Below are 15,028 nucleotides of genomic sequence, written 5' to 3'. Positions count from 1 at the left end.
ATGTAAGCTCACCATTCTTAAAACACTAAAACCAGTCCCCTTTTCAGCAAATGTCTGAAGCTTAACCACATTGTTCATATGCTTCTTGTCATTCTTGTCCATGAGATGAATTTCAGACCACACATTCACGTGATAAGCAATACTACCTTAGCAAAAAATGGATTGCACCAAATATTTAGTGTGTTGAATGGATCCTGCCAGCAGCACGAATATCTCATCAAAGAAAAGTGCAAAATTGGACAAAACATTTAAAAAAAACATTAGATTGTTTTGCATACTCCTGTGAATACTCCTGCGCTGTATCCCAAAGCACCTCACCTAATTTTGTATATTTGTGGACACTCTGCCACACACACTTCCACCTAATTGCAAGTAAATGCCATTAGGAAGAAAGTATGGCAGTGACTCTCTTATAAGTTTGTGAAAATTCTGCATGTCATCTAAAACTTTGATGAACTTCTATAGAAGTGTGTTGGAGAGTATATTGACTAATTGCATTATGGTCTGGTATAGAAACACCAGTGCTCTTGAATGGAGCCCTCCCCACCAGTGAGAACCTCTACACGGAGCATTGTCGCAGGAAAGCAGTATCCATCATCAGGGACTGATACCATCCAGATGATGTTCTGTCCTCACTGCTGCCATCAAGAAGGTGGTACTGGAGCCTCAGGATTCGCACCACCAAGTTCAGGAACCAGTTATTACCCCTCAACCGTCAGGCTCTTGAAACAGAAGGGATAACATCACTTGCCAATCACTGAGCTGTTCCCACAACTAACAGTCTCACTTTCAAGAACTCTATGTCTCATTTTCTCGGTGTTTATTGCTTATTTATTTATTATTTCTTTTTTTCGTTCTTTTTGTATTTGCACAGTTTTTATCTTTTACACATTGGTTGTTTGTCTATCCTGTTGGGTGCACTCTTTCATTGAATCTATTCGTTTCTCGCATTTACTGTGAATGTCTGCAAGAAAATTAATCTCACTGTTGCATATGGTGACATATATATATCGAGTATAAATTTGATTTTTTAATTTGAGCCTCATCTCTTAAAAGCATCTCGCCCCTTCACAACATAAAGATAATTGTACATCACACAAAGACAACAGATACCCGTTAAAGAATTATCTGTTATCGTTTGTAACTCCAAAACATAAAACTAATTGAAAGAAAAACACGGAAGCTGGGGATAACTCTCTCCCATACAAGTACTGATTGAAGCATTTTACACTCTAAACCAGACTCAAGGCATCTCTGTCAATCTGTGCATAGTTTTTCTCTGCAGCAGTAAGGGAACTTAATGCAAAGGCTATGGGGCATTCATTGCCATCACTCATAACATGTGACATGCCTGCACTGACACCATAAGGTGAGGTATCACAGGCAAGCTTCACTGGACAATGAGGATCATAATGTGTGAGTACAGTGTCTGACGTCACCAAAGTCAAGATTTGTTGTTTGGAAAGCCACATCGCACTGTTTTGTCCATTGCCATTTCTTCCTGATCTGTAGTAATGAGTTCAATGGGTGGAGCAGCGTAGCCAGGACTGTAACAGTGACACGTCTTGGGGTCTTGGAGTATCCAATTTTCTCAGCATAGTTGTGTAATGCTTGTGTGTCAATGGTGTGACCACAATAAGTGATGCTTGGCTTAAAGAATTCATGCCTGTTGCGTCATGCTTTGAGCCCATAATCTTCTAATCCTTTTAATAATGTCTTGAGATTTTGGAGATGTTCCTGGTCATCCTCACTGATACCAATGATGTCATCCAGGGTGACACTGAGTGCCTGGGCAGTCTCGCATCACCCAGTCTGTAACTTTCTGCCAGAGTGCAGGTGCAGATGCAACTCCAGAAATAAGCCTATTATAGCAATAAAGTCCTTTGTGAGTGTTTATGGTGAGAAACACTTTGGACTCTTTTTCCATCTTCATCTGTAGGTAGGCCTCGGCTAAGTCCACTTCGCTAAAGTGTATCCTTCCAGAAAGGTTTGCAAAGATATCCTCTATCCTGGGCAAAGGGCATTGATCTATTTTCAGTATGGGTTGATGGTGACCTTAAAATCACCGCAGATCCTAACAGATATCCTCTTGGCCACTGGGACAATTGGCATTGCCCATGGACTCCACTCAATCTTGGAAGAGTTCCTTCAGCCTCCATGCGATCTAGCTCACTGGCTACTTTATGGTATAAGAAACTGGATGAGCTTTGTAAAACATGGGTGTGGAATTTTCATTTAGCACTATTTTGCCCTGTATATGTTTGAGTTTTCCAATGGCATCCTGAACACTGCTGTGGCATCATCCAGTACCTTTCTTAATTCACTTTCAGTTAACTCTACTGCAGGGGATGTGGCATGCAAATGGTGGATAGATCTCCAATCAAGTTGTAGTTACCTCAGCCTATTGTGGCCCCACAATGCTGGCCCTCCTGTTTTCACCATGTACAAACCCAATGTGGCTGGTTGGTTGTTGTATTTTACTATTATGAATATCATTCCCACAGGAGTTATCTTTTCTCCAGTATAAGTTCTTGGTTGGATATCTGCAGACTTCAGTTTAGTATCTTTGAAATGCTATTCAAACTCATTTTGCGGAATGACTGGAACAGCTGAGCCAGTGACCAACTCCATTTAAATTAATTTGCTGTTTACTTCTGGTGTAAGCCATAGTGCTCGTCTCTCGTTAGTTTTCATATTGTAAATCTCAAGCCTACTCAGTTCTGTGTTATTCTCCTCATTATCAGAGTTTTCATCAACAGCATGCAAATTAGTGCTCTCTTTGAAATACCTTTTCTTTCTTTCTCTCCCATTTTCTGCAAGTTTTGCGTTTAAACCTGTCTAGTGTATGTGAGCCCCTTCCACAATGGAAACACAACTTGTTCGGCCAGGCAGGTTTCCGTTTAGATTTGCAGTTTTACTCATGCTCACTTTCATTCCTAACAGCATCTCCGTCTGCTGTTTTCATTGATACACTGTTCTCAACTGCTGTTTTAAATGTGAGTTGTGCTTCAGTTGGGAGTTGTTTTTGCTCTTGTAAGATTTCACAAACTAAACAATTTCTCAGTGTATTATTAAACCCATCACTGAACTGACAATGTTCAAACAATTTCTTCAATTCAGTCATGTACAATGACATTTATGAAAACTAAAGTGTTCTGCAATCAACAATATTTTTGGTTCTACATGTTCCTGCATTACTTTCATGATATCAGCAAAGCTCATTTTGGCTGGTTTACTTTGTTGTTATTATTATTATTATTATTATTATTGTTGTTATTATTATTATTTTTCCCCTCGGTCCTGTTTATGAACCCATGAATTTTGCCCATTTCTGCCTTTTTAAAAACTCAAACATCTCGCTCCCTTTGCAAAGAAAAAATGTGCTGCTTTTTAAAACTAGAACCTCTCTCTCTCCCTCCTTCCAAAGGAAAAATACAGTCGGCCCTCCTTATCCGTGAGGGATTGGTTCCAGGACCCCTCGCGATACCAAAAATTGCGGATGTTCAAGTCCCTTATTCAACCTGTCTTAATGCGGTGGTTCTTAGGACCCAGCGAAACCCCAGACCTTATTTAACCTGTCTCAGTGTGGTGGACATTAGGACCCGGTAGTGACTTCTGAATCCGCAGTGTTTCTGATCACGAAAATAATCACGGTCACGATTGAAAATAAAGTGGAAATAATAAAGCGATCGAAAGAGGTGAAACGCCATCGGTTATTGGAAAAGCGTTGGGCTACGTCTGTCAACGATCGGAACAATTTTAAAGGATAAAGTGAGAAAGGCCCTGCCCCGATGAAAGCTACAATTATCACTAAGCAATGCAGTGGTTTAATTATTGGGTTTTGGGTTTTTGATCCTCCACATCAACCCGGCACGGTGGAGAGCACACTCGGGAGCGATCTGTCACTGGATCGAACTCGAGAACTTCCGTTCCAGAGACCGGTGCTGAAACATACGTTCTTAAGTGTTTTATATGCATAGAAAGGTAAAATATATACTAAGACAAACGTTTGACTAACTAACGGTAAATAATACGATATATACCTGTTCTGACTTACTTAGTAAGAGAACTTCTGATTTCTTTAGATCTCAATCCATGATAACCCACACACATCCTCCCGTATACTTTAAATCATCTAGATTACTTATAATACCTAAAACAATGTAAATGCTATGTAAAATAGTTGTTATACTGCATTGTTTGGGGAATAATGACAAGAAAAAAAGTCTGTACATGTTCAAACGGCAAGTGCTGGAAGAGCACTTCCGGGTTTTCTCGATTCGCTGGTAAGGAGGGCCGACTGTATATGCTTTTCTTCAACAGGTAGTCATCTCGGGTTTGTTTTAAAACTAGCTCATCGGCATTGTTTTATTTTGTAACTTCAAAACATAAAACTATTTGAAAGAAAAACACAGGAGCCGGGGAAAATGCATGTACTTTTAGTTTTATTTAATTTTACTTTAGTGAGTTACTCAAATATGATGTGGTGGCGTGATGACACATATATACTTCTTATATATAACCCATAAAAGAACTATGTAAATAAAGAATCCTTAATAAAACAGCGTAGTTACAATATTACTCAAATGTTACTGAGATATTAAATATACTACACTACTTATCTCTGAACACTTTGGGAACAGATTATTCTTTAGTATGTATGTGCATGTCTCCTGACTGTGGTCCCTGTCCAATTTTCACCAAATTGATTCCCCCAGTATAGATAGCTTCCATAGATGCGACTACTGAGGCCCCTTTTGCATGAGTATGTGAGCACTTAAATGCAGGAAAAAGCACTCACTGTGAGTTGCAGCATACTCTGAAGACTTTGGATGGTGCTTGAGCAGCCCCCAGTGAGTTCTGAAGGTGCCCAGGAGTCTTGTTGTCAGTAGTGTCCCTTCAAATCACGAACAAAGCTGGAAAGTAGCACGATGCACTCCTAGTTGAACTGTGAGTGAACAATGAAAGCGATAAGTTGCACCCAAAAGGCCAATTTATGCCTGGAAATGGACATCACGCACATTGATGATGTCAATAGCTGAAGGAATGGCACCCGTGGAATCGTCGCCATGCTAGTGTCAACAGCTTGTCCAAGTGTCTGGACACTTTCACATTAGGTGCCATTCCTAATGCAAATGGGTGCTATTTCCTTAACTCATGCAATGCAGAGCTTTAAAGTGCTATTTGTGCAATTAAAACCAGCACAAGTAGGTTAATTTTCTAGGCAAGACCTCCCTTTCAAAGGTATTCTGCTGCTGAAGCTGCCTTCATGATTTCTGATAACTTCAGATGTGATATCAAAGCTTTCTTTTCTAGCTCCTTCATTCCAAACATAAGGCTATTCAAAACCCTGCTCCTCCATCCCTGAGCAACCAGAACTGTTCACTCAATGCTCTAATAAACATTGACCGTACCTGCTCCTATTTAATAATAACCATTGCTTTAAAATTTCTCAATCTGCATTCTTCCGTGATCGCCAGCACTTTGAAACTCCGAGAAACCTACAGTCTGTAACTCTGGTCTCTTGAGAATCTCCACCACTAAAGGCATCATTTTGAGCTGCCAAAGCAATAAGCATTGAATTTTATTCCCCAAAGACGCACAACTTCTTTCCTCTTTAAGATGATTCCTAATTCCATGACCAAATTTCTGATCATCAGCCCTGTCATCTCCTGGTTTGGCTCAGCATCAAAGTTTTTCTGAAAACACTACAAAGTGCCTCCAGATGTTATACTTGGGTAAAACAATGAACTATCAGTGAAACCAAAACAAATGCTTTCAGCATTGAAATTATTATTTAATGAAAGCACAATTGCAATGGAATTTTCAGATGTTGTTATTGCAATGATGAGAACTCAAAGAGTCACTAATTCTTTATAGAATCTATTTCCTGAATAATAAATTAGAACTGCCACAAGAAATATTCAGTTATTCACCAGCTGTTCTGAGAAATGAAGCGAAAAAGCCCTTGAGGTAGAAGTATATAGAACAGAGCCTATGCAAGAAAAATCTTGGAAACTAACATCAGCAGAAGAGGTTCAGAGAAAACATTAAAAAGCTTTGTGACTCTATTAACTAGTCAACATATGCCATTATAGATAAAATTTTGTATCGTATTTTTCTAATTACAGACTTTTAGAATGCAATCTGTGCTGATGTGAAGTGAGACAAAAAACTCTGAAATAAAACTACATTTGTTACAGAATGCTCTACATTCGTTTAACTTGCTTGTTGTCACACATATTATAACGCAGGAGATAAATTATAAAGTAGTCAAATAATATTAATTGAAACTGAAGTTACTGACCCATACACAAGACTTTTTGAAAAATGGAGCACCCAGCCAGTGTAACATGTAATTTTACAAGTCCATGGTGCTGAGTGGTCTTGTAAAGTTATCTCTAATTGGTTGAATGGTCCTCTCTAGTACCGCAGAGACTATGACAATTCCTGACTTCTTTAGAAATTTTTTAATCTTTGAATAGTTCTCAATTCTCTTTATTCAACAGACTGATATGCCCAGCACGAGTGACTGGAAAAGTGAGGAAAATATGCAATTATCAGAGTGGATTGTATGAAAAACCATAGAGAATTTGGGACATAGCTGAACATATAATTTATCATTTCATGGAACTAAAATAGTTTATTATATACAGCCAAACCACTTGATACAATGGAACAAATTACTGCTGTACCAATAGAGGTAGTATTTAAAATGCTATTTGTTCCATCATTCTTAAATAATTAGTCAGCCAGTCAAGGATCAAGCAAACAGCATTAATAAAACGTGTAGCAATAAAAGCAGAAATAAGCACTAACATGCAAACATCCAACACAAATAAAAGAAAGTACACAAATGCGGAGAACAAAAGTTAGTTTTAACCTGTTTTCTCTGAGCTGTTGGGAGTGATTGCAGTGGTTGTGGTGATGGCCTTTGTGCTGTCCTTGGTAGAAGCAGTTTTCTGCTTTTTTTTCGTGGCCTCCAGTGCTTTGAGCTTCTTGGCATGTTTACTGCCTTTGTAGTGTGCCTCGGCTTGGCTCTACAAAGGAGAACAAATGAACCGTGCAATCAGGCTCATTTCTCATACTTTCACTAACTTTACAGACAACAATACAAAAAGAACTTTCAATAATAGGCACCATACACAATCAGCCTTTGCAAGAAAATAGCCACCAAGATTTTCAGTAATTAATATGTTAAACTGGTGCCTCTATTGAAAGATTTGTATTAACTCAACTTGTTAATATCATTATTCTACTCAAACAAAGGAACTTATAGGAAGCATGCCACTAACACAATGAGAGAGAGTGACTATGTGAAGCACAGTGCTGCAGGTAAAAATACACAGTATGGAAAACACTTGGCTGATACATGCAAAGATGTTCCTAGAACACATGGTTGTATCATTCCAAATATCTATCTTGGATACAGCTCACTGTGTTGGCAGAATTGAAACAAGCCAGGAAACAATGGACACAGGTCATACAAACAAGGGAGCACGTAACAAAAGTGTTTTTGACTGTGTTTAGATATCTTCTCTGAGAAAAGATGTCTGTAGTATTAGGAACACAATTGATTAGCTTAATTGTTGCTTCCAAATTATTTTAAAAAGTTAATGAAATACATGTACAGTAGCATTATCAGTTGCAATCTCAAAAGGTAAAGAATTCATCCAGAAATTCAGTGAATTGTTTTTATACAAAAACTTACAGGTAATGGACAATTAAGTATAAAACGACAATAAATCTGTTTTCCATGTTAATACTGTAAAACCATTTATTTGGCCATTCATAATTGTAGAACACATGCTATTTTGACAAATAAAGCAGAAGAGAATTCATCGCACTCGAGAAAGGCTTACTTCGTCATTTAGCTACGAGTAAGTCTTTCTGCTGATATTTGCAACAAACCCTTAGCCTGCAATATCAGTGTAACCTCCTACTGTCAATGTCTCACTTCAATCAATCCCCATCTATATACATGAGACCTGTTGAAACACAAATAATTTCATAAATAAAAAGTGCAATTGTAGGATACTGGCTGTATATCAATGAGAAAATTGCTGTATATTACTAAGTGGCATATTTTACTTCTATAAAAGTAATTTGAATTTTTAAAAAATATACCATCTCTCACCAGCCTGCAATCTGTACATCTAAATTAAAAATTTCTGCATCTCAATAGATCCTCTGTATGGTATTGTACACCATTTTCTACCAGATCTGGACGTACATCTCTCCCATTCTCATCATTTTCAGCAACACACTTGATGTGCACAAAAGCCACTTGAGATGACCTTACCTACCAGATAATTCCTGTTCTGAAATGTACTTTGCTTGCTGATGGTTAACTCAATTGTGATTAGTAGTTCTAGCATTAAGAACCATGGGTACAGTTCAAGTGTAGAACACTGCATGAAGATTTTTTTTCATTTTACTCTTCCAAGTTAACATCCTTCTTCAGATTTAAATTGCACTGGTCAGTTTTAATTGACACTGACCAGGAGGAAAAAAATTATGGAAATGATGAAATTTATGTTCTATTTTAAGGTCATTCCCTTGACTCTGTCCTGGTTCTGTTTATCCAGAGTTGTGGGAGAAATAGCTACAGATAGAGCAAACAAGTTATTTCCAGCTAATCTTTACATAAATTATTTATTCAAAATGATAGGATTAACTTTTGAAGTATCCTGTTGAAAACAATCATTTAATGCCATATAATTTAATTCATTAACCTCTGGTATGTTATCGTGACTGTCTTTCATTATTCATGATTTCATCTTCACTGGCAAAAATCCTCTTTTGTGAAAACAGGTTTTGAAATGAAATTAAGCTTTCAGTGCTTTTCCCCCCCCAATACGGTTGGAAGGTCCCCAAAATAAACTGTTAACACGAACTTCGGGTAACAAAAATATGCATTGATATCACACTTTAATATGAAAAGCTTCCAGGATTTCATCAAAAGCAAATGGAATGCTATTATTTGAATTATCACTTACAAGGCATAAGTTCATACTTTGCAGAAATGAACTGCTCAAAAATGCAACTGTGTTAGTTGATTGTTGGAGAAAACCACAGCACAATCAGAAAACATTAACAAACACTATATAAATAGTTGAAGAAGATGCGGCTTTAGATGCTGGATGTCTGAAATAAAATTTGGGGGCAGCACAGTCGCATAATGGTGAGTGTTATGCTTTGCAGGTTCAATTCTCGCCACTGTCTGTAAGGACTTTTTATGTTCTCCCCATGACTGCACAAGTTTCCTCCGGGTACTCTGGTTTCCCTCCACATTCCAGAGATGCATGAGTTAGTAGGGTAAATGGTCACGTGGGCGTAACTGGGCGGTGTGGACTCGTTGGGCCAGATTGACCTGCTACCATGCTACATCTCCAAACAAACAACATTTCCAATGTGAACACTCCGAGTACCTTATCATCCTCATTCTCTCAACACCCTCTCCGCACCTCCCCCCCAATTCTGCAACTTAAAATGAGGGTGATTTTTAACCTTTTCCGATGAAAGGTCAACAACCTGGAATGTTCACTCTGTTTCACTCTCCACAGATGCTGCACGACCCGCATTTTCTGCTTTTGTTTAATAATTAAAGAAGCCTATTTTAGAAGCTCTTGAAAGCTAGAATTACTCGAGTTTCTGCTAATTTTATGCCAGTTACTGAGAATGATCATAACAACCCTGCGGAAATTCAGCCACTGGAAGTTCTTTACAGTTAGGTGAGCTTGCATGTATGTTAAATAATTCATCTTTCATAAGCAGCAATGTTACCAATATAAAATTATTGGAGTCGTAGGAACCAGGACTTTCAGCCCATCTAGTCTGTGGCAAACGATTTATACTGCCTACTTCTATCGACCTGCACTGAGACCATAGCCCTCTGTACCCCTACCATCCAGGTACCTATCCAAATATCTCTTAAACATCGAGCTTCGTTCCACATTCTCATGACCCTCTGAGTGAAGAAGTTTCCCCACATGGTCCCCTTAAACTTCTCAGCTTTCACCCTCAACCCATGAATCCTGGTTGTAGTCCCACCCAACCTCAGTAGAAAAAGCCTGCTTGCATTTACCCTATGTATACCTATTATTTTATGGTATTGAATATGAAACAAAAACATAATTTAAAAAAGCACTCTTTCTTTTTAAAACATAAAATATATTATGTTTTTAAAAATTAGATTGAGAAATAAACTACAGATTTTAACAGGATTCCATTCTCATGAACTGTCCGCAAACTGAACAGTTTGCAAATTGAATTGGGACCCTGAACCAAATTCGCAGATGATTGAAGATGCTTGCAGCCCCACAACAGCCAGCAAATCCATATGGCCAATCTCTCAGATGCTCCTTCATATGTGTGAGCTGTAAATAGGTTGAGTGTTTGCAAGTGATGGAGTTTACACACTTGTACATCCAAACATCTGCCTCACATGAATCAGTGTACAGAGTCTGCTATGTCTCCAATATATGCAGAGAGCAGCAGAATGTGTTTTTTTTAAATAACTTTGTTCATGAATAGTGGACATTGCTGTTGAGGCCTGTACTCAATGTCAACAAAAGCATTTTAAAACAGTAATCTAGGAAGTTCAATATAATAATATATAATCACATAATAATAGCAGAGTTTGGGAAAACTAAATGTCAAATTTACACCAGAACTTTCAGGAACAGGTCAGATTTTCAAGTAACATGCCATAAAACAGCTCTGAATGTCATATTAGATAATGAAGCCGCTATATTTAATCTTTGTAGTGAAATAAACAATCTAAGAATTTAATAAGGCTAAAAAGATACACAATTATATTTCACCAACATGCTTGAGCACTCTGGTTACATTTTTCTATATTGCCAATTGTATAACCAACTTCATCTCCTGTCACTATAGGAATACATGAACACTGATGTCAGCACTTAAACACAGCGATCTACAGGAAAAGTTCAATTTCAAAAGCTGATATGCATCTAAACATGAAACCTATATGCAAAACATACACATAAATCATTTACAAATTATTAATACACCACTGAATAAATTATATTTTACAGGTTTGCAAGCAATTTGAAGCTAAGTGACTGAGCAAACAGTGAGGCATCAGCCTTTATATCTCTAAGAAGCACTTACAAAGTAGTGCACTGAAGTGGTAAACTGAATTATATTATTAACATTTGGAACAGAATTTTAAAAAAACCTTTTACTTAAGTGAACATGGTAAGTCATTGATGGCTCTTTGACACTATTACAGAACTAGACAAAATATCTTTTCTTAATCACTATCTAAACCCCTTTACAAGCTGTTACAGTACTGTGCAAAAGTATGTATTGCCCTGCATGGCTGCTGCAAAAGAAAACGAATTTCATGACGTGTGAGTGATGCTAAACCGGATTCTGATATGGGTCTCTATTGTGGACTGAGAGTGGGAAGGGGACAGGGAGAGGGGAATCATGGTTGGGAAAAGGGAAAGGGGGAAGAGAGGGAGAAGGAAGCACCAGAGAAACATCCATAATGATCAATTCTTTGGAGTTAAATGACCATGCCTGGTGCCTCAGGGATAGGGTGTCTGCACCCACGACACCCCCTCCCCCTGTCCTAGCACTTCTCCTCTGACACCTGTGTCATACCCCTCCCACGGTGCTTCACCCCTTCTTTTCCCAACATCGCTTGCTCCTGCAAAAATTACAAACTTACTCTCCACTTCACGTTGCCAATTACAGTATTGTGCAAAACTATTAGGCACCTTAACTATATACACGTGCCTGAGACTTTTGCACAGTACGATATATCCTGGGTTAAAAATCTTCATTGCTACATTGGTAGTTGCCTTAATATAGGGGAGGGCTCTCCTCATAACCATCAGCTTCCATATTGAAATGAGTTTGATGGATCTGCAAAATATGTATTTTTAATATTTTAGGGCCTTTCGCAATGGGGCACAATACTTTATAACATTGACCTAATGTTTAATACAAACTGAAATGACTTTATTCTTGCATTCTATTCCATGTATATAACATCCAGCCCTTTTTTGATCTTGGGAAAGACATGCAATTGAATAATCTGATACTCCTAGCTCTCCACACACACCACTATCGTTCCAGTTCCCATTACTTTTTTCTCCCTTTCCCTCTTAAAATGCATTTCCTCACAGTCATTCACATTACACTGTTTTGGTTTACGTCACAACAGACCCGTAACTCCCACTGAAACACTGAATATTCGTGGCACTAACAGTGAAATTTCTTGTAGAAATCACCTAATCCTGCTGCTTGATACTATGAGGCATTGTGGCTAAATGAAGCATGAATTTTCATTATTAATGGCTGAGGGCTCAATTTTGAAGAATTTTAGTGAATAATTATGGATTAACTTTTTCAAATTGCACTCAATGTTCAAAAAAAGATTAAAATCATTCTAACTACCTATGAAAAATAAGCTTCTTTCCAAGGAAATGAATCAAAATACCTAAAACTGAACATAAAACACACACAAAATGCTGGTGGAACATAGCAGGCCAGGCAGCATCTATAGGGAGAAGCGCTGTCGACGTTTTGGGCCGAGACCCTTCCTCAGGACTAACCGAAAGGAACGATAGTAAGAGATTTGAAAGTAGTGGGGGGAGGGGGAAATGCGAAATGATAGGAGAAGACCGGAGGGGGTGGGATGAAGCTAAGAGCTGGAAAGGTGATTGGCGAAAGTGATACAGAGCTGGAGAAGGGAAAGGATCATGGGACGGGAGGCCTCGGGAGAAAGAAAGGAGGCGGGGGGAGCACCAGAGGGAGATGGAGAACAGGCAAACAACTAAATATGTCAGGGATGGGGTAATAAGGGGAGGAGGGGCATTAACGGAAGTTAGAGAAGTCAATGTTAAAACTGAACATAATGTGCTTTGAAAGACCATGTGGTTTAATCATGGGCCTACATATGGGTAAGAACCTTTAAAATTCAAAGCACAAATGGCATGGTTCCCTTGACCCAAAAGAGTACTTATGACTCACAAACTACATTGGATAACCCTCTGCTGGAGTTTTTAAAATTAGTGCAAAATATTCCATGGTAGTTAGTAGTTAGATCCCCTCCAGACTTGGCCTGAGATTGAATCGCTGCTGCCATGCAAAAGAATGAATCTGCAGCAAAGCTGAGAGGAGTAAAATTTAATTGTTTATGTTTGCCTTTAAACTTTGGGATTCAGGCCAGAGATCCCTGTTTGCTGTTTCTGCTGAAACCTGGAGAGGTTTCCTGTCACATTTTGCTTTGTGAAGAAGAATCAACCAGAATCAAGTTTTATTATCACTGACATATGTCATGAAATTTGTTGTTTCTTGGCAGCAGTACAGCGCAAGACAAAAAAAAACTATAACTTAAAAGTAGGGAGTGCAAAGGACAAATACTGAGGTGACCATTCAAGATCTCTGATAGTAGAGGGGCAGAAGCTTTTCTTAAAACACTGACTTGTGGGTGTTGTATTGTGTACATTGCTTGTTTGATCTCGAATTTTGATCAACCCTTGAGATTTATTGGAGCAAAATTTTAACAAGTTTAGAGAAAGGGATGAGCTAACTGTGTTTGGCTCATCACTGGTAACTGGCGCCGCCGGTTAATCTATGCACATTTTATAGAAGTGCCAACCACTTCGCTGTTGTTGTAACTGGGTCCCAAGGGCCAACGTGCAAATACATGCTTAATTGCAAGTACATCAGCAAATCTTTGCCCTTTGTTAAAATTCCAACCAAGATTTAAAGGAACAAACTCAGGATTTAATGAGACAGATAATATTTATGTTCTTCAGGGAAGTGATTTTCAAAGTATTACATGGGGTCATTCAGAATTTATTGCACAAGTCCACTGATGGGGAATCACCATAAAATCCTGCTCTGCTGCCGGAATGAAATTGCAGGCACCCTGGCAGAGGTATCTGCATCAGCTTTAACCATAAGTGAGGCACAAAAAGACCGAAGATAGCTAATATTGTGCTGTTACTTAAGAGGCAAGCCAGATAACTACAGGCTGGTGAGCCTAATTTCAGTGATGGGAGAGCAATGGAGCAGATACTGAGTGACAGGATCTCCAAATATTTGACAAAGCAAAGACTGATAAGGCATCACACACAAAATGTTTGGAGGAACTCAGCGGGTCAGACAGCATCTTTGGAAATGAATAAACAGTCGACATTTTGGGCCAAGACCCTTCTTCAGGACTGGGAAAGAAGGGGGAAGACACCAGAATAAAAAGTGAAGCGGGGGAGGGGGAAGTAATAGAAGGACTAGCTAGAAGGTGATAGGTGAAGCCAGATGGGTGGGAAAGGCAAAGGGCTGGAGAAGGAACCTGATAGGAGAGGAGAGTGGACCATGGGAGAAAGGGAAGGAGGGAAGGAGGAGGTGATAGGCAGGTGAGGAAAAGAGGTAAGAGACCAGAATGGAGAATAGAAGGCAAAGAGGGAGGGAATAAAAAAAAGTACTAGAAGGAGAAATTGATGCTTATGCCATCAGGTTGGAGGCTACCTAAGCGGAAGATGAGGTGTTGCTTCTCCATCCTGAGAGCAACCTCATCATGGCAAAAGATTAGGTCTCACAGACTGACATGTCAGAATGGGACTGGGGATAAGAATTAAAATGGCTAACTATAGGGAAATTGTGCTTCTTTAAAGCTGGAGTGGAGGTGCTCAACAAAGCAATGCCACAATTTTTGTCAGGTCTCAACAATGAAGACTGCATCGGGAGCACTGGATGCAATACACAACTCCAACAAACTCACAGGTAAAGTGTTGCCTCACTTGGAAGGACAATTTAGAGCAGTGAGCATAGCTAAAATGTTGATGATGAGGCGAAAGCGGTGATAAAGCATAGTCAGCCTGGTTTTGCGTGAAGACAAATCAGAAATTTGAACTTTTTATTTTGAAGAGGTAATCAAGAGGATTGGCAAGAGCAGGATGGTAGATGTGGTCACAATGGACTTTAGCAAAGCCTCTGACAAGAGCTCGCATGGTAGACTAGCCTGGAGGGTTAGGTGTCATGT

At 38.9% G+C, this 15,028-nt stretch overlaps 1 protein-coding gene across 12 annotated transcripts in view; it reads right to left on the bottom strand.

The window, feature by feature from the left end:
- The window catches only part of znf385b (zinc finger protein 385B), a 406,157-nt gene that overhangs the window by 52,671 nt on the left and 338,458 nt on the right, over positions 1-15,028 (bottom strand). For all 12 annotated transcript variants that reach the window (XM_073047095.1, XM_073047096.1, XM_073047094.1 and 9 more), the window contains one exon: positions 6,884-7,040. In XM_073047095.1, the coding sequence (XP_072903196.1) occupies positions 6,884-7,040 (157 nt within the window). The remainder of the gene's footprint in view (positions 1-6,883; positions 7,041-15,028) is intronic.

This window comes from Hemitrygon akajei, chromosome 5 (genome assembly GCF_048418815.1).
Source record: "Hemitrygon akajei chromosome 5, sHemAka1.3, whole genome shotgun sequence".
Taxonomy (NCBI): Eukaryota; Metazoa; Chordata; class Chondrichthyes; order Myliobatiformes; family Dasyatidae; genus Hemitrygon; species Hemitrygon akajei.
Note: the sequence above shows the minus strand (reverse complement) of the source record. Positions and strands in the feature narration are given on the sequence as shown.